A 20,887-nucleotide genomic window follows, 5' to 3' on the forward strand; every position below is an offset into this window, starting at 1 on the left:
TCGTTTGCTGCCTATCTGGTCATCAGTTTCTTCTTTCATCTTTTATTTTTCTGTCATGGTCCTGTGTCATTTGACCCAACTTTTTGTGTTTATTATTATTATTATTATTATTATTGTTATGATCTTGTGTTCTAGTTAATTCTGATTATGTGTTCGGGTTTAAACTTTTTAGTTTTAAGGGTTTTGGTTCTGTTTAGTTTCTGCTAGTGATGGCCCGCTTGAAGCTGACGCTCCGGAGCGTGTGTCGAAAAAAACAACACACTGGTTCAGAAGCACTGTGTCGAGGCTTGCTTCGTTTGGCAAAAGTCACGTGACCAGTGACGTCCGAAGCTTCATTACGCACGTAACTGCTTCGGTACCTGATTCAAACGGATATAAGGAAGTGAATCATCCACGGGATTCGTGGAGTGTGTTGATGGTGACAGATAGCGACGAGGTGATCATTCCACTGACAGATATGGAGCCAGCGAGGAAGAGAGGACGTTCTGGCGTGTGGGAATATTTTGAGTTGATTTTGCTCAATTCATTTTATCTGCCGAAGTGAAAAACTTGAAATGTCCAAAATCATGTTTTCATAATGTAAATATCATTACAGCATATGACTTCAGGAACACTTCCATGTGAATTAAAGCTAATGAAGACTACAAAAATGTATTTGACACTATACGTACATTACATTGCTACACAGTTTAGAAAATCATTTTGTTTATTGTTTTTAGGTGATAGTCTGCAGGACCCAGGAATACCTGCATATCTACCAGCTTGCAGTGTAGTTCCTGCACTCCACAGCCTCTTCTGTTCCATGCAAGTGGATTTTCTCCAGGGCAGGAGAAACTATTTCTAAGAAAAGAAACAGACTCAGCCAGCGCACAGTAACACTAATCCTCTTTTTAAATGTAAATAACAAAAGGGCTACCTGACATAGAGCATGTTTTTACTTTGCAAGTTCTTGATTAGGGGTGGGTTTTGATTATCGCCTTTCTGATTACAATCCATGCTAAATTGAATAAAGTGATATTGATTCATTAAAATCCCGTGTCGATTTGTAAATTAACGTTATTATGCCTGAAACGCCAGCATCTCAGGTTAAACCTCACAACATGTCGTCAAACACCATACAGCTAAAACAGTAACTGGGAGCAGGTTTACGGATTCTGCATACAAACGTGAACGCAGAGCGCGGACCCGACGCGTCAGAGTCAGATTTTGGTGCGTCGTCGGGTCGCGCTGTGTTTGCCTCTTTTTTTTCCCGCTGGCTTCTGCAGCTGCAGGTTTCATAACTCTCTGTTTACATCTCTAATTAAGTCTCACATGTGTCAGCTTTCTTTTAATAGATACGAAATTATGGATATATACTGTTAAATGATCAGAATTGTAATATTTCTGACTGAGGCAAAACTTTCCAGATTCCAATCAAATTGAATCGGATCCTGTATCGAATCAAAATGATTCTACAAATCAGTGATGATGCAGCCGTACTCAGCTCCCTAAGCATTTTCCCTTTCAAGTTCACAATCAATCCCACCCCTAGGTCAAAAATATGTATAGGACAATTGGCCTCATCTAATATTTTGTATGAACCTGTCCAGCTGTCCAGTGATTAAACGACAAGTAGATGGAGGCAGGACTTCACAGCAGGGGCATACTCCATAATGTGCTGTGCATTCTCATATGTATATTATATATATTGCTCACTTATTGTATTTACCAACATCAAGGAGTTATGAGCAAAGAAAGGCCACACCATAGTGCATGTTTAAATAGGGAAAGTTTATTGATCAAAATGTATTACGCAAATACGCATTACATTTTTTTCAGCCCCCCAATCGAGAAAACAAAACCAATTACATGTTCAAAGCAACGGAACGGTGGCCCAATATCAGAGAGAACTCCACTCTTGAGTGAGCAGCGATGATTGAGCAGTCCGTTTTATTTTGCAGATTCAAGCTGCTCTTCAAAATTTTCACCACCAGATGTCACCGGAGAGGACTGTGTTGAAAAGCTTCGAGTAATGAACCGTTTTTCAATACAAGCTTCAGTGCTTCGGAAAGCTTCATTTGGCCATCACTAGTTTCTGCCCATGTGTTCCTTCTGTTCTCTGTCTGTTACTGTGTCTGTGCGTTACCTGTTTTATTTTGGTCTGTGTCTTATGTCCGTGTGTTCAGTTTTGTGCTCTCCCTGTCTCGTCTGTGTAATCAGTGTCAGCCGTGTCTCACAGCTGTTTCCTCTCAGTCCTGTTCACCTCTTGTATTTAGTGTCTGTGTCTTCCCCTGCTCGTCGTTGCATCATCCCTCTTTCTACTCTGTTTGCCTGTTTTCCTGCCTGTTGCTTTCCAAGTTTAGTTAGTTTTCTGTTCAATCTGCAAACTCCCAATAAAGCCAGTTGTTTGACTTCACATTTGTCTCTGTGAATCCTGCTCCTGGATTCCTGCCTGCCTTCACACAGCCATGACATTTTCTTTTTTTTCTTTCTGTTATTTATCTTCCTTTCTTTAAGTCTCTGTTTTCTGCTTTGCAGTTTTTCACTTTTTTCTTCTTATTTGTTTCCTGGGTTTGTTCCTGCTGCTTTTATTGGATGCAAGCTCCTCAGTAGAAAGAAACACAATGTAGGACACTCGTAGCTTTGGAAGATGGGTGCAGCACTGACTGTCCAGCCTAGCTCAAAATTCAGTGTTTAAACATTTTTTTAGCTCTCCTACACCAGCCCTACACCAACATCATTTTGTGCAACACCATCACGGTTTTGTGAGTGGTCTCCTCTATCCATTTTTTGAAAACAGTCTGCTACAATAGACTGGAGGAAACTGGTCGGTACAGCTGTCAAACTTTAGCTGATTGGTTTAAAACTTTTAAAATGTCCTTGAAAATGATTTTAACCGGTGACTTTGAAACTTTTACAGGTGAAGCATTTTCCACAAAGCCTTGAATGAATTATAGTGACAGAAAGAGACCACAAGATGGCGCCATTTTTCACGTAGTAGATACCGCCTGTTGGCTGTTTGTTTACGTTCACACTACACCATGAATATTGTGCATAAAGTTTAAAGTATTCCTCAGGCTTGGTTTGGTCTTGGAATACGTAGTCTATCATAGATATCAATGACATGCTGTTGGTGAAACACTCTGTACCTGCAGTTTGTTTTTTCCAAAAATGTAACAAACAAAACAAGGACACACATATTGATGGCTGATATCAACTCCACTCAACACAGTGACCAACGCAAACTCGGTCACACACTGGCTGAGTTGCACTGACTGACCAAGCTGGTGACCAGCATGAGGAGGAGTACCCAGGCTGTTGTGGCTGTGTAAGGTTCTTCTACATGTTCCACAAAAATTAATAAATAAATTAGGCGAGGGAAAAGATCTACTTACTTTTTCTGTTCTCCAGCCTCAGTAACTTTCACACAGTAAAAACCGCTGTAATATTTACACCTCTGATGAAATGTCATAAGTGTTAGCTTTATTTTGATACCATGATTGTTTACACAGAGTTTGTAATTGCAGAAAAATACTCCAATAAGTTAATGGAAGAACAATGAAAGCTTAGTCTACTGTTAGCATATTTATTAGGGCATGCCCAGAGGTTCTATCTATGGATAGGAACACAGCTGGAATTTAACATAGTACAATGTACTACTCAAGTACAGATTTACTATATTCATTTGTTTTTACGTTATGCTACTTTCTGCTTCTACTTCAGTGTTGTATGCATATACTTTGGCTCCATCCTATTTATGTTAAAACGTGAGTTACTTGTTGTTTTTCACGTATTAAAAAAAGTTACCAATAACTGTTGCATATGATGCTTTTTCACTGCATATAAAGCTACTCTGCAGCATATAATTCAAATCACAGACAATCCTGCAACATTAAAGTGAAATAACAAATTAAAGGGAAACAGTACACTTTAATAAATCAAATTGTAATTACATAATATAATCGTGAGTCTGAGTGGAAGCATTCTGCATAATGATAGCACTTTAAGGTTTTAATTTAGGTACTTTAAGTATATTTGTTGCTAAAAACCTTTGCCTAAATAATTGGCACAAATTAGGATTATGACTTTCTTAAGGAAAAGAGTCTACATAGTGTTTCATTAAATGGTAAAACTGTTATTCAATACAAAATGATGTTTAAACTCCTATGTGGTAGAGTGCAGTTTTTTGTACAACAGTTTTAGATTTTGTATTTATTTTGATCAGATATTCTGACTTCCTGTTGATCCCACCCCCATGCCACCTTTTATCTTTTTACACTGCAAATCTCTTTTAATCAGTGTTATGACTCATACTGTTTTATGAGAAAGTGGAGGGAATGCGTTAGCATTTCATTAATGAAATATTTGTAATTTGATTTACATTTTTCTCTTTAAAATTTTACATTTGGAAGAATGGGGAGAATGCAGTAGATGTATAGTGCCAACACCTTACAGGGTTTACAGGGTATACTTGTTTTACTATATTTAATATCCAGTTTGTGAGGCAAAAAATAAAAAAGATCAGCAAAGACGTTGTAGATGTCTGGAAACTTTTACAACACAGTTCTGTAGTATATTTGCGCTGTTGCAGTATCACCCGCCTACAGCCCCTCATTCTCCTCAGAAACTACAATCCCACAATGCCTTGCACTTTTGGCAGCATTTCTTGTCGACGTGGGAAGGGAGGGATTCGGACGCAAACAAATGTCCATGGGTTTGCTGTCGGGGTACGTTAGAGATAACCGTGAAATGTCAGGTCGGTTTGACAGATAACTTGGCGACATTAGAACCATGTGGCTCAAACCCGAAGAGATTCTGCTGAAAAATGCTTTTAAATTGTGGGTCACCGAGAAGGATAACGAGTATTTCGTGCTGCAGAGGAGACGAGGGTACGGAGAAGGTGGTGGCGGTTTGACAGGTAATGTTCGCGGTTTTGTTGTCATATCGTATTTTCGGGACAGCTGCTGCGGCTTCACAAACCACAAGGAAACACGCAAGTTAATAGCTGGCTAACTCGCGGAGAATTTCCCTAGCTAACTAGATGTCTGCCACTGTTAGGGCGGGTGCTGTTACACAGCCTACTCCTCAACCGAGAGGGGGGGGAAGGAAAAGCGTCTTTGCAACAGGTTTGAGCTATGGGTCCAAATTACGTGAGTCAGTTTAGGTACTGAACAGCTGGTTTACGTAGTACGTGTCAGTTCATTGGCCCGTTTGGTTTGTTTCATGTTTCTTATAGCTGAGTGGACGAGGGGGTCTGTACACTACACCGCTGATTTCATTTCCTTGGGGCCTGTATTACAGGCTGTATTCACTTTTTTTAAGGGATTGTTGTGTCACCCAACAATTTAGCAACTCATAAAAGCAGAAGTATTCTGCTTGTTGATTTTCCTGGTTTAAAAAGGGCATTTCCACTCTGCTGGTGAGCTGGGTCAGTTTGTGAACAAGTGCACCTGTTTCTCACACAGGCTAGAAATTAAACCTGGGCAATTGTAATGTCACTGCTGTGTCAGCTCCCCAGATAGTAAATGCATCAGCCACTTTGTGGAGAGACCCTGATGCTCACTCGAGTAGTCACAATGTAGCGTTATATATACACAGTGTGTATAAATAATTTCTTTTTCCTGCAAACTATACAACATCAAGTTTATCAAGTCCTTAAATTCCTCCCAAGTAAGTTTCCAGTTTAACCCACAAGACCTTCTTTACTAACTTGGAACTCAGAGGAATACTTCTAATACATCCAGCTTTTGTAGATTATCTATTACCATCTACTAGATTGTTAATAATGTTGTCAGTGGCTAGAAATGTACTGATGTCCTAACTGTCAGGGTTAATGATAATAGAGGTTAAATAGTATGGTCCCCCCCCTTCTCCAAAGCAAACGGCACTTTACACCTGAAGTATCACCATGCTCTGCGCTGCAAAGTGTGTTTGTTTGATCTGCTGAATGCTTTACTACTTGGCAGCTCATCGTTAGAGCATATTTGGGGGTGTTCAGCAGGGTGGCCTGTCTAATGCTGACGCGATGCATAGGATAGTGGTTTCACTTCGACCTTGTCAATTATTCATGGAGGGCAGGTCAGAAAGAAGTTGTAGAGGTAACAGATTTAGCTAATTTTAGGCCTGACGAGGACCTGGGGGATCATGCATTTCCGCTGTCAGTATGCGTTCAACACAGTCTGAGATGTAGCTATGAACAATGACTGGATAGTCCTGCACAGACTAACTAAAGGCAAATGATTCAGCACACAGTTCTGTTTATGTCATTTTTGAAGGGCAAGAAATTATTGAAGGCTTCTATAAGGATTCATGTGTAAATCTGATATTTATCTTTTTTTTCATACATCATTGTACTTTATGCTACAGGCCTCCTTGTAGGAACCCTGGATACTGTGTTGGACTCCACTTCCAAAGTGGCCCCTTATCGCATTCTGCACCACACGCCAGACTCACAAGTGTACTGGTCAATAGCATGCGGTACGCCCCTCTGCATTTTCATGTCAATATTGCTGTCTGTTCTCTAGTTGTTGCAACATTTCTTCGATTAAGCTGACCTTAGTATTATGTTTTTTCCTCTTAACATTTGGTCAGGTGTCACCAAAGAGGAGATTATTCAGCACTGGGATTGGCTGCAGCAGAACATTATGAGGACGCTCTCTGTTTTTGACTCCAGCGAAGACGTCACCAGCTTTGTACAGGGCAAGATTAGAGTGAGACTTTAGGAAGACCTATTTTTTTTTTTTAATCCCCAGAAATGTTGATTACTTGCTTTATTATTATATCCATAATATATATAAACAGTCTGCAGTAACCCTGTGTACGTCACATTTTAGGGTCTTATTGCAGAAGAGGGGAAGACATGCTTAGTGCAGGAGGATGATCCCGAGAAGTTTCGAGAAGCCCACTTGAGGTTTGAGAAGTGGTTTGAGCTGCCACCAGAGGAAAAGCTGGTCACATATTACTCATGCAGCTACTGGAAAGGAAAAGTACCCTGCCAGGGCTGGCTCTACCTCAGCACAAACTTCCTGTGCTTCTATTCATACCTTCTGGGAGCTGAGGGTAAGCAATTTCTCTGCCATTCATAGCACGTGCTGCTGCCTGTCTTTAGAAAGTGGATTGGTGGTAATAAAGGGTGTGACAGCTGCTAATTGCTGTCATAGTGGGTTTTTATGGCCTCAGAATCTTTTAGTAGTTCTTTTGTTCCAGGTAAAGACAGCTTTTTAGGTTTTAAGAATAATTGTATTTATTTTTTTCTTTGTTTCCAGCAATTAATTTAACTACTTCATATTTTTTTAATGCTGTGCAGTTAAACTAGTCATCTCCTGGGATGAGCTTTGGAGGCTGGAGAAAACCTCTAATGTCATTCTGACTGAGAGCATCCATGTTTTGGCTCATGGAGAGGATCACTACTTCTCCATGCTGCTGCACCTGAACGAAACGTTCGTTATCATGGAACAGTTGGCTGACTACTCCATCAAGCGTCTTTTTGATAAAGAGTCCTTCCAGAGAGAGCCAGCGCTGTCTGACCCGCTGCAGATTACAAAGAGGTAATATTTTGTACGCTGTGCAGTGCAGCTTCACACGATCCTGTTAGTGCCAGATGCAAAGTTAAAGAACCCGAGAAAACAAAGTATGACTTGAGTCAGATAGGGTTTATGTTTGGTGTGACCTGCCAGGATTGCCAACCAAGTCACGCCTGAGCTTGCCAGTGCCAGTTCTTTAAAGACAGTTCCAATGTTTGTTTACTTTTCCCATTGTTTTCATTTGATCCCAGTCGACAAGGGAGTCACGTCCTGTTATTTTATAATAATATTTAAGCAGTGTGGATCATTTTGAAATACATGTAAATGGATGACTGATGTGAATAGAGGCTGGAGGCTGATGTTTGTGCTCTTCTGTTTCCACAGAGGGCTAGAAGCTAATGCAAAGAGTGAGCAATTCAGGACATTTTTCAGGCTTCCCAAAGAGGAAAACCTGTTAGAGGTGCACGAGAGCTTCTTGTGGGTTCCCTTCAGCCATTTTAACACGCTTGGCAAGATTTGTCTGTCGGAGAACTACCTGTGTTTTGCCAGTCAGGATGGAAGTCAATGCCATGTCATTATTCCAATGCGAGAGGTAAAGTCAAACAAAAAGTGTTTTGTCTTTAAAAAAACAAAAAAAAAACAACAACCTGATGAACAACAGAAAACCTCATATGTGACCGTCTGTCTCCTTATTTCTGTCTTCTAGGTTGTTAACGTTGAGAAACCAGACTCCAGCAGCAGAGCTTTAACGGTGTGCGTGCGCGGCAAGAGGGCGCTCCGTTTCTCTGAGGTGCGGGACTATCAGCGGCTTGCCAATACAATCCGTAGTAGGTGTGGGATTAGTGCCAGCCCACAGCACTCTGCTTCATCAGAGGTAATGTGCTGTGATTGTTTCATTTGTGCCATTTTGCTTCTCTTTAAACGTCATCCTGTAGTTTGCAGAGCTGTCTGACATTGAAAATGATTAACGTCTTTGTCATGAAGGCCATACGGGGAGAATGTCAGTCTCTCATAAACCACTTTGAGGACAATCCAGAGGACGTAACTTTAATGGTGGGGCAGAAAGACAGCAGCAAGGCCGTGAGCACCGAGGCTCTCATGACTGTTTTCCACCCCCAGGATGTTGAAAACCTTGATCCCAAAATGGTAAACAACAGAGTTCATCTGCTTGAATGAAAATTGATTTGTTTTTACTGGCCTTTTGCGTAAAATCACCAGATCACATGCATATATCTGCATGTTCTAGTGTGCAGCAGACATCTTCATATGTGCTTGGATTTGTGCCCATACCCAAAAAAGTAAAAAGCTGTTCTACCCAGAACTAAACAGGATGCACTTATTATTGGTGGGGTGGCTGTAGCTCAGGTGGCAGAGCAGGCAGCCACGAATCAGAAGGTCGGTGGTTCGATCCCAGGCTGCCTCCTGGCAGTTGGGGTTAGTATCTTGGGCAAGGTACCCCATGTTTGCCTACTGGTGGTGGTCAGAGGGCCCGGTGGCGCCAGTGTCCGGCAGCCTCGCCTCTGTCAGTGCGCCCCAGGGCAGCTATGGCTACAACGTAGCTTGCCATTGCCTGTGTGTGAATGAGTGAATGACTGAATGTAGTGTAAAGCGCTTTGGGGTCCTTAGGGACTGAGTAAAGCGCTATACAAATGCAGGCCATTTATTGGAAATCTATAACCAAGACTCCATCAGTGTCCAATTTGCACATGTTATTAACAAGCTCAATTAATCTACAAAGTCAAAATGAAACTGTAACGTTCATAGGCATCTAACCTGTGACTCCTGTAATCTATCCTCTTAGCTGAAGTATGTGGTAAAATACATACAGACTTTATGTTATTTATGTCTTCCTGATTGACACAGCATGGTTAATCCCCTGATGAGGAAATGAGTTTAGCAATCTTTGGATTATTGAATACAACTTCTGCTCTTTGTCCTTTTAAAGTATAATAATGACTACTGGTTTGCTGCTTTATTTACAGTGTAAACACAGCACATCTGTTATGTACAGTTTGATCAGGGTCAAGTCTGCTCAGGTATTACAAATAATGTCAGACAGATCTGGAACTTTATGTAGATCCAGATGGGTTTCTGTGGTTCAGATGGGCTCATGAAACTGTCTGCTGTGAGTGTGGATGACTGGTTAGTTCTTGGGTGTTGTTATAAAATCAGATGAAGAATACATGAATTTAAAAAAAATACACGTTTTGTTAGTAGCACTGTTGTGTGTGCTGCCTTTTAGAAGCACAGCCTTTCCCTCAGTAGCCATCTTGTAATGCCTCCAGATGCTTATTTTGAAAGAATGTAAGAAAACAACTGGTCAGTGGTACATAGAAAGTGCATGTATACAATCATGTCTCAAACTGAAAAACTTTCTTCTGATACTTCTGGGTTAACAGCTTAAGGAGAAGATGAAGGAGCAGTCTTGGAACATCCATTTCTCTGAGTATGGACGTGGTACGAGTATGTTCTTTACCAGGAAGACGCGAGACTTGATTGTGCGCGGCGTTCCTGAGGCCTTGAGGGGAGAGCTGTGGATGCTTTTCTCAGGTTGTACATCAAAGTTGCCGTGTCCTGTATAGTGACAAGCAGCATCAGTCAGTGGTTAATGAAGCCTTGTGTGATCAAAGTTTCATCTACTGAAGTGCTTTTTTTACTTTAAACCGAGTGGGGGCTTTTTTTTTTGTACACTCTGTAGGGGCTGTAAACGACATGGCCACTCACCCCGGCTATTACACTGAGCTGGTTGAACAGTCTCTGGGCACAAGCACTCTGGCTACAGATGAGATTGAAAGAGACCTGCACCGCTCTCTCCCCGAGCACCCGGCCTTTCAGAGCGACACAGGAATCTCAGCTCTTCGCAGAGTCCTTACTGCCTATGCCTACAGGAACCCTAAAATTGGATACTGCCAGGTACTTAAAATAACTTTTGAAATATGTCCTTCCCTTGCCTCTTGTGATGATATATTATACCATTGTGTACTTAGGAGGAGGGAGAAGCCTATTAAACCATACTGTTTATTTCTCTCCTGTTCAGGCTATGAACATTCTCACCTCGGTTCTCCTGCTGTATGCAAAAGAAGAGGAGGCTTTCTGGCTGCTGGTAGCCGTCTGTGAGAGGATGCTGCCAGATTACTTCAACCGCCGAATTATTGGTAAGAGTGGAAAGATTGGCTTCTGCTGGATACCTGGCAGCGTGGCATTTTAATTATGCCAGGAGCAAAGTCTCACTATGAAAATATTTTGTCAGGTGCTTTGGTTGACCAGGCTGTGTTCGAAGATCTGATTAGAGAAAACCTCCCCCAGCTGGTGGAACACATGACAGACCTGAGCTTCTTCTCCTCCGTGTCTCTGTCCTGGTTTCTCACGCTTTTCATCAGTGTGCTGCCCATAGAGAGCGCCGTGAACGTGGTGGATTGTTTTTTTTATGATGGAATCAAAGCCATCCTGCAGCTTGGCCTGGCCGTGCTGGACTACAACATGGAGGCTCTGATCAGCTGCCACGATGATGCAGAAGCTGTCACCATCCTCAACAAGTCTGTGAATGCAAAAATTATGCATGTCCGAGACTTTTAAATATTATTACACTGTAAATAATACTCTCCCTCTTTGTCTGTTGGTGTTGTTCCAGGTTTTTTGACAGTGTGACAAACAAAGACAGCCCATTGCCCCCGACAGTGCAGCAAGCTTCAGTAGGCAATAATGATAAAGCATCTCACATCAGCGTAGATATCAGTGAGCTGATCCGAGAGGCCTATGAGGTATAACTTTGCTCTTTCAGTCTGTGACCGATTAGAGACAACCTCCCCACCGTTTTTTTTTTTTCTCTCAATAAAACTAAGTTGTGACGGTCTTTGCAGAAATATGGAAATATTCGTTCAGAGGAAGTTGAGAGTTCACGGAAAAGAAACAAACTATATGTGATTCAAACACTGGAGGACACAACCAAGCAAAACGTGGTAAGTAAGCTTAGAGTAACTAGTACAGGTGCCTGTTCGGACACAGTATTACACAAGTTATATATTTTATATCTATTCAGGTTTTTGTGGCAGTTTTAGATGAGTGAAAACTTATTGGCTGCCTTGCATTTTATTTCCCCCTCACCCCTTCAGAGTCCTGTTTGCAGGACCTGGATTAGGGTGCCTAGTTGTGACAAGTAAAAATAGGGATGGGAGGCTTGAGAATGCATTGATATCAATTTTGTTCTTACAACAAAATCCAAACAAACATGGCCATCAATGTTTGCCCAGCATACAGAATGGAGCAGGCAGCGGTCGTTTTAGGGGAAACAGATAACTTATAAAAGGTCTTTAGAGCAAAATATGAGAATTGCTCTTACAAATGATGTCAGACCTGCCTATGCATTTACTCTGGTCACCAGGAACACATCTGCCGAGTTAGAACAGGCTTCTCAATATGTGTGAAAAATATGAGTGAAAGTAATTTATAGATTGAATTGTAATATTACTGTGGCCTTAATAACGAGGTCAAATGTGTTTTCAGATCCGTGTGGTGTCCCAAGATGTCAGATTCAGTGCCTCACAACTGGACGAGCTTTATAATTTATTCAAAGTGAGTCATGAACTTCAATGTTGTATCTTTATTGTCACCATGCTTAACTGTTTGTTAGAATAAGAAAGATGGACAGGTCATGCTTCCTTCTCTGTTTATCTACTTTCAGAGGCAGCATTTCCTCAGCTGCTACTGGACAATGAACAGCCCAGCTCTGCTCCATCATGACCCCAGTCTGGCCTATCTGGAGCAGTACCAGCTGGGTTTCCAACAGTTCAGCATGCTCTTCTCCCTGCTGGAGCCCTGGGCTTTCTGCAGCATCAAGAGCACCCTCTCCCTCTGGGTTTTCCGCCTGATAGATGAGAACCAGGATGGTCTCATTAACTTTAAAGAATTCTGCTGTGCCCTTGGTACATTTGTTGGTTCTCTGCTCTGTTCTAGTAAAACTTTTAACCTCAGTGTCCCCACTGCTGAAACTATAACTTTTGCGTCTCCCATAGATACTTTATACACCGGATCTTTCACAAATAAGTTGAAATTTCTCTTCAAGCTCCACCTGCCACCAGGTAAGTAATGAACAACTAATAAAACCAATCTCAGTTTAAGACTAGATCGTTAACTTCTCTCTCATGGCCCTGTGCCCTTTATTTTGCTATCTGATTTTCATCTGCCTCTCATAAACTACACAACACTGTCTTTAACCTCTGACCTCTTTCTTTCACACAGTGTCTATGGTGATGACAAACTGCTTTAGGTTCAAATGCAGCAAATGTTTTCAGACTGGAATCTATATAGTTGATGCACGCTGCAGCAGCAGACTGACAGAAGCAGCCCAAAGTGAAATAAAAGGTCACATAGTTACGTCAGTCTGAGGTCTGCAGGGCTGAAATGCACACGGGTTGTCATTTCAGTAATTCAGCCCATAACCCAGCATTTGATGAGTGAGCACATTGCCTCGGGGAAGAAAGTGTCCTTGAATGTGTGACTCTTATGTGCGTGATGCTTGTTGAAGGCAGGGGTAAGAATAGCGTATGCTGGGTGAAAGAGTTTGTCATGGCAACAACAGGTCTAAGGAGCTGTGAGGGCATTTAGCAGTGGGCTAGTTTCTTCAGAAAGAGAGACTGTGCTGCTCAAATTACAACTGACAGCTTAGCAGCAGATGAGCACTGAGTCACCGCTTGTGATGTGCCAGGCCTGTGAACATCAAGCAGCAAAGCTTATTTTGTGTCTCATGGAAAGTGGACATTGCTTCAGCACCAAGGACAGGTCACATCCTGGTGCCACAGTCTAAACAAGATGGTGGAGACGCACTTCAAATTTGCCACCTGTGCACTGATCGCTGTTTTGTTTGCTTCCTCTGTATGAATAAGAGGGACTGGAACTGGGCCAAACTCTACATTGAAATGATTGGAGCCATATCCTCTTCAGAGCTGAGACGCTGCAGGTTTTTCAGTCCAGAAGAGCTGTGGAGCAGCTTTAGTCATTTATCAGTTTCAGGCGGAAAGCAGTGACCACTCGGTTACGTTAGCTCTGTTGTGATTGGCTGTAGTGACCGCAGCATGTCTTGTTGTACCTTTTTAACTTAGAGCCCTGTGGAGGTCTGCATTGTTCTTTATGCTCTGTAGCATTTTATACTTCAGGACACTTTCATTGTTGGAAATTCGGTGGAAATGTTTTCTCCACTTATTCTTAATTAGTTTGCATTCAGAGGTTGGTATTGGTCTTTTTGCTGAGAGGAGTGCAATGTGTAACTTATGTGGCAATATTTAGGCTTATGCACCACAAAGCTATCAGGAAAATAATATTACATTTCTGGCTTGTGATGGGAGTTGTTTAATCTACGCATTTAAACCAACATGCACACACATGTAGACGTGGCTCAGGTTGGAGCAAAAAAAGGAAAAATTCGAGTGTTTCTTTTTTTTGATGCATGGAATAATACTGTAGCATGTTTAATATTAACAATTCTATACACAGCTATTTTTAAATCTAAAAATCGGATACCTCTGTGTGGATTTAACATCTGCGTTCTTTATTTATTGGCCAGATTTACTAACAATGTAGAAGGAAATCATACAAAGGATAAAATGTATTCATCACCGAAAAAAGCATGTTTAGATCTATATTTCTGGACCTCAGCTCTACTGTTTTGCTATAACGGAGCAGAGCTTAAAGTGGCAATTAATAAATTGCTCCAGTCTCATATGGCATACAAAAATAGTGCTCAAAACCTCAGAGAAATTTGTGTCTTTATGGAGGTGGCATAATAACTTTAACACATGGCTCATCCAGAATCTGAATGTAAATGCTTTGTTTGTTTACAGCCTTAGGTCAGCTGTTGTACACAAATTTCAACTTAATGTGGTTATAAACCTGAGCTGACAAAAAGAATGCTGTTTCGACCTTCATGATCACTCAATGGTCTCCATCAGTTTGTACCAGAGTTCACCCTTAAATCAGATTCTCATTGATTCTCCCTCAGCTGTCTTCCATAGATCTGAATTGCTTCTCTTTCTCTCATAAGAGACAACCATATGCATTAAAAACTGCTTTTAGACCATTATTTTGATTGGTAGTAGATCCTCATCAGATCTGCATGCGTTGTTGACTCCTTTGTGCTGCTCTTGGTAATTAATGTTTTCATTGAAACAAACTGGCTTAGTAAATCTAGCCCTAAACTCTGCTTTGCTCTTGTGAATTCTTTCTCCTTTGTCTTTTCTTTCCTTTCAGTGCACTTACAGACAATATCTTTTAGCCTTCACAGGTAGTCCTTTACACTTAAAGGAACAAAGAATCCAGCACTTTATTCCAGTGACTGAAGATTCTTCTCACTTGAGTAGACTCACTGGTTAGCTACCTCTTGTCCTTCCTCAAAACTCCAATTTAATTTCCTCTTTTCTAACTAAATATCGCAATAATTCTGTCTTAACACTTGCGTGGAAGCATTTTTCTCTACAGTTTGTTTATATGCTGCTTCCCTGTTTCAGCCTTTGATCTTCCAGAAGATGGTGTGATAAGGAAAAGCCCTGAAAGAGGTAATATTACACCCAAATTTATAACAAATGATTAATGGCTCCAACAAGGATTTGTGCAAGGATTATAATTTCTTGTAACACAGTTAAGTTTGTCAATTAAACTGACAGGAAGAGGGAAGGTTGACCTGCAGGCCTATCTGAAACAATGGCAGAATGAAATATTAAAGAAAGAGGAAACCATCAAAGACCTGCCCAGAATTAATCAGGTAATTCAAACCATGCTTTGTTGTGTCCGTGTGACTTCATCTTTTTCACAATAAATTGACTCATTTAACTTTTTTTTTTCCCCCCACATTTCCATCGCAGACTCAGTTCATCCAGTTCTCCAAGACCCTGTACAACATTTTTCATGGTGATCCCGAGGAGGAGTCACTGTACCGAGCCGTGGCTCATGTGACCAGCCTCCTCCTGAGGATGGAAGAGGTGGGGCGGAGGCTGCAGGAGCCGAGCAGCCCACCCGAGTCCAAAAAGCCTGCCAATACCACTGCTGGCGAGGAGTCTTCAACTGAAGAGTCCTCCACAACCCCAGAGAGCTCTGACACTTCCAGCTCCCACAACAGTCAAGACCTCTCAGAGACCGAGTGGTCGTTTTCCTTCGAGCAGGTCCTAGCATCTCTGCTCAATGAACCGGCCATAGTCAGCTTCTTTGAGAGGCCTGTTGATATTCAGATGAAGCTGGGACAAGCTAAGGTCGCCCAGCTGAAGTCAAAGACCAATAAGTGAACTAACACTTTGCTTGTGATTCAAACCTACAAGTTTCCATGAATTTCCTTTCTCCACTTGAACAGGGTGGTGGATTTAGTGGGACACAGAGTTAAATTACTATCTACTGATACTATCTACCGATCACACATGAGGAGGAATCATCAGAGACCTGTTTGTCACGCAGATGATGAAGAACATCAGAGACTGATAAAACACGTGCAAACACTATTCTGTAATAGGTCATTAATGTGCAGTATATTTTAATGTTCAAATGCACTCTCTCACTCGGCCACAGTTTCTTCAGATTTTCTGTTAAGAAAAAAACAAAATAGTTTAGTGATGTGCTTTATAAGATGCTAATTTCCACTAACACGAGAGAAAGGATTGTCCCTCTCCTTCTCTCTCCAGTCCACGTACATAATAAATGACGTAAACCGCATGATGGAGTCTGCAAGAGGATTCTCTGGTTGGAGATCTCCATGTATGTTCTCTTTCAAATTAGCTATCACTGCTGTAAAGTGAAATTTACTGTAAATGGTAGTGTGTCCTCTGACGTCAGTGTCTCATAGTGTGCGTTTTGCTCTAAACATAAATTATGAGAGTGCAGCTTTTTAGTTAACGCAGGCATGAAGCAAACAGTAATATGGCTGTTTGAAGACGAGTTGCAGTGTTGTCGTTGGTAGCCAGGAAATGAACTCACTCGTTATCGGAGTGAAGACGTCACAACATGAAAAGTTACACTGCAGTTGTAGGTGCATTTGCAATAATGTACAAAGGAGGATGCTGTACTGCCACATCTGTCTCTCCTCCAAAAACGGCACACAAAAATGGTAAACATGTCAGGATTAGGGGGATTTCATGTGGGTCATACTTGAAAACATGTAAAGGGAAAAAAATGTCCACCTTGCAGCTGCAGGTGAGTAATCTGCCTCCTCTAAAACTGTGTCTGATATTCACAGCGTGATTGGTTAATGTGTCGTTTGCTTACGTCCGTAAATGTAGGATTTTACGCTCCTGTTAGTGCGGCATTGTACACATAAAGGTCAGTTCAGTAGTTGTTTGATTATTATGTATATATAAGGTTTGAATGAGAATCTAATATATAGAAGCTGGGAGGGTGTTGCAGACACCTTAAACCGTTTGAAGGACATTTTGTGTTATCAACTCTCAGGGTGACATTTGTGTAAAATGAACGGGAGGAAAGGGATATTTTTTCAATCTGGGACATTACAAAATATATGTGATACACAGATTGCATCTTCTCTGTAACACTAAAACATAAAGCATGTGTAGCATAGTTACTGGAGTTGCCACATTATGCCAGCCTTTGACAAACAGCCATTACTGCTTGCTACAGAGAGACAGCATAATCACTATAATTTTCAATTTTCTGCTGCTTCTTCTTATACTTTCAGCCTGTGAATAATTTGCACTTGTTTGAGATGTACAAGCTTTAGAAATGGCTGTGTTTTGGCCAGGTTTGCAAAGCGTGAGTTCAGAGAGGTTGTAACTGCTTCAGCTACAGCTTGTCATCTCCAGGGGCCAAATTCATACACTTTTAGCTTTTTTTTCTGCCTGTGTTTTTAAAAACAGTGCTTTAGATGCTTCTTAAGTGCAGCTGCAGTCCTCTGTTTCCTATATCCTATATTTTAGTCTTTGTCATATGATGGGAAAGATTTATTTTCCTGTTTAAGTGCTTTTTTTTTTTTTTTTTTTTTAAACTTAGGACTTAGGGACCAATCATAAGTGCTTTTTGTGTAATAACTGCATTATTTAGACATGCTTTATATTCATAGCATAAGTTGTTCTAACTGATAATAAGCGTTTCTAATTGGAGTTGATCTTAAAATGATTTACATGATCAGTGCAATGAAGCTATCATAATACGCTACATTGATCTTAAATCCAAAGCTTGATGAGTGACCTCGGCGCTCACCAGAGAGTTGAAACAGTACTGACAGTCTCAGCAAGAGAAATCAATAACTGATCATAGTGCAATGTTTCAAATCAGCCACTCAGTTCATTATTTATAGCGGTCACATCACCTCTGACCTGGCGTGACGCTTCAATCTGACTGTTTGCCTGCAATTTAATGTAAAAGGATTTACATGGATTATGAGTTATTGCATGCTTTGCCAATTTTTGATTACTTGATGGGTTGTTAAAGATAAGTGAAGAGAAAAAGTATGCTTTCAAGGATTGATTTATCGTTCTTTTTGCTAGACCAGTGATTAAGAGAAACTTTTTGATGTGCACTGTTTCCTAACCATAATTATTCAGGTGTCACTTCTGAAAAATGATGGTGGCAGTAATACTTTTTCATGGGAAAATGATAGAAAGTACACGAATTGGGAGGAAGGAAGAATTCAGAGGGTTGGAAGTCTTTCTCTGGCATGCTGGCAGTTCTCCCATTAAGCATGAGAGTGTATACAGTTGGCATGGATAATACTCCAGCTGCTACTGCTGAATAAGTATGGTTAACCATATCCTCATCGTCTACAGCTTTTGTTGTTTATGGCTTTTGACTGAATGTTTGATTTGCACAATATCTGATGCTGAGATATTTCTGTTTACTTGCTTGATTATATTTTTTATTCTCATACAGATGAACTAGAATAAAGAGTAAAGATTCTATGAATGATCATCAGTGACCACAGTTAATTCTTGCTCACAATGTGACACGCGCACACACACACACACACAGTCACACGTGACTTACACTCATTTAATTCATATTCATGACACTTGAGCTTCAGCTTGTGCGGGTTATTTTAGTCCGTGTGATACCATATGGGGATAGTTCTGTTTATTTTTGCAAAAGGGCATAGAAGACAGTCTTTTATCATAACTGATTAAGAATCTCCATAAGAAAAAAGGGTCAGCATTTTTATAAGCTACAAAACACAACATGGTTTTGACAATCATCAGTCACTGCTGCTGATATCAATGCACCAGTGATTTCAGTTAAGAGTTGGAGGAGGGACAGATAAACAACACTGTAAATGTCACAGAAAATAAATAAACATCTTGAATAAATACTTTATTTGAATATTTAAGAAATATATTTGTTAAAATTAAAAAATTATTAAAAATGTAATCTTCATTTTTTTAAAAGAAATTAGTGACATTTTCATTTCCATATTCCATAAAAATTAAAATATTCCATATTTTAATATAACCAGTGAGTCCATTCAAGTTAATTAATTTTTATTGTATTTGGTACATCTAGCATTAAAAAAATTACTTGCAAAATTAATTGTGCATTTATTTATTTATATTTTTGGGGAGGGGGGTGATGACGACAGAAGTCTAAAAAAAAAAAAGCCCTGCATGTATCAAATATCGTACGCTAGACAATAGGGGGTTAAAGATTTCCATACAATAACACTTCGCGGAGATGTGTTGATGTAATTGTGAATAAAACACTTCCTGGCAAGATTTTCTCCTGAGGTCTGTAGATGTAGATGGAACTTTCTCATTACGCAAATAAAAAACAGCTGAAACCATCACAGCATGCGCAAAAATATTTACATATGTCCAATTATTGCCCAGCAATATTCTAGTTAGTTAGTATTCTTCCTCAACACCAACAAACAACATAAATAAACTATTTTACAAGAATATAATACTATAATGCACACGGTTTCTTGAACAGTAAATGAGTGCTTTAAAAGCGTTGGTGTGTGGTGGGAATACAATGCTGTTAGACAGTAGAGCATGCTCAAAACAGTTGCCTACTTTCTGGCCTCCTACATGATATGTACAGTATGTTGGGGTGTTGAAGGTCACCTTTTAGTGACTTTCAGAAAAAGAAGCATGATATGAGTCTTTTGCATTAGTGTAAAAGCCTGGTCTGTAACACAGCATGAATTCATAAAAACATAGGGTCATATGACAAGGCCCACAATAAGTCATCAGTTTTGCAGTAAAAGGTCCCATCCTTGACTTGTCCAAGAGCGTGAACTGTCAGCCTGATTTATGAGGAACAGTGGCACTCTATAATGAATGGTCTCTGCATACTATTCTGGCTCAGAGATTTGGTTGCATATGGTTGTTAGCCCAAAGTTCATAACCTAATGACCCCTGTCACCTGTTCAGTTTCCCGTTGGGTCTGTCAAGGAAGATTTTCCTGCTTTGGAAATCTGAGAGATTTTATTTTGGTTTATAACATTTGCCTTAGCCTTAGATCATGCCCTTGTCATGGCTAAACCAGCGTGATGCTGCTGATGTTTAAAATATGATCATTCTCAGTATGACTTGTGATCATAAAATACATATGATAAAAAGTTCAAATCAAATAAACTACAAAACTTTTTCATTTACAGCTACTGAATATTTACAGTTCTTAACAAATACATGCATGAATGAATGAATGAATGAATGAATGAATGAATGAATGAATGAATGAATGAACAGACTGCCCTTGAAGTCCAATCAGTGTTTGGCTAAATGAATCATGATTTACCAAGCATACGTGCAGCTTCATAATTTGATGAACTGTCTATTCTGTATTATTTTAGTTTGCAACAGACTGCTATTTTGGTTCCCTACCCACAGTTTCACCCACAATCCTCCCCCAAGTGTGCAAGTGAGTTATTTTGGGCTTGGAGACAGGAAGCCTTTGAAGCATAGCTCTCACCAGTATGATGGCATGTGTTTTGGAAATGGGTCCATCCACACTGTCCTCAATCTGTATGTCTTGGTGCAGCTGGTGGAAACCGAGCAGCTAATGTGACAGCCTCTTGTAAAAGAAAATAGCAGGGCTGCACTGATATACTGCAGATTGAGTTAACATTGCAACACAGCTCTTGGACAGAAAACCCCCCAGTTCCCATCAGTATTCAAATGTTGAAATGTTGCATCATAGGCTAACTTCGAACACTCAGAGCAGCATAGTATTCAGCGATTAAACTAAGTAAGACTTTAAGTACACCAGCAAACTGCCCCACTGACCATATCCTGTAAGGATTTGCCTTGGATGTATGCAAACCATTTCTCAGGCTTCATCCACTGAAAGACTAAAACCTTCACAATGCCATGACTATCCAAACCAAACTTTGCCGATCACACTTTCCAGATACTTGAAATCTAAACATAATGCACATATTAATTACAAATTAAGTGAATGAACGG

General features: G+C 40.4%; 1 protein-coding gene across 2 annotated transcripts; it reads left to right on the plus strand.

The window, feature by feature from the left end:
* Positions 1-4,684: 4,684 nt before the first annotated feature.
* tbc1d8b (TBC1 domain family member 8B) lies at positions 4,685-17,417 on the plus strand. Of its 2 annotated transcripts, XM_085364343.1 has the most exons (21): positions 4,685-4,897; positions 6,346-6,456; positions 6,571-6,689; positions 6,813-7,038; positions 7,286-7,526; positions 7,887-8,094; positions 8,209-8,376; positions 8,487-8,648; positions 9,902-10,052; positions 10,201-10,415; positions 10,540-10,657; positions 10,753-11,038; positions 11,134-11,263; positions 11,363-11,461; positions 12,006-12,074; positions 12,184-12,424; positions 12,515-12,580; positions 14,770-14,862; positions 15,002-15,049; positions 15,158-15,255; positions 15,356-17,417. In XM_085364343.1, exons 1-21 carry the CDS (start codon positions 4,771-4,773, stop codon positions 15,770-15,772), a joined length of 3,393 nt encoding a protein of 1,130 aa, XP_085220469.1. In that variant the 5' UTR covers positions 4,685-4,770; the 3' UTR covers positions 15,773-17,417. The 2 variants fall into 2 exon arrangements, with proteins under 2 accessions (XP_085220469.1, XP_085220470.1); XM_085364344.1 differs by lacking the exon at positions 14,770-14,862.
* The last annotated feature ends 3,470 nt before the right edge of the window (positions 17,418-20,887 follow it).

The sequence above is a fragment of the Diplotaxodon limnothrissa genome, linkage group LG10, assembly GCF_057381915.1.
Source record: "Diplotaxodon limnothrissa isolate DT_005_m linkage group LG10, D_limnothrissa_male_GT1.1, whole genome shotgun sequence".
NCBI lineage: Eukaryota > Metazoa > Chordata > Actinopteri > Cichliformes > Cichlidae > Diplotaxodon > Diplotaxodon limnothrissa.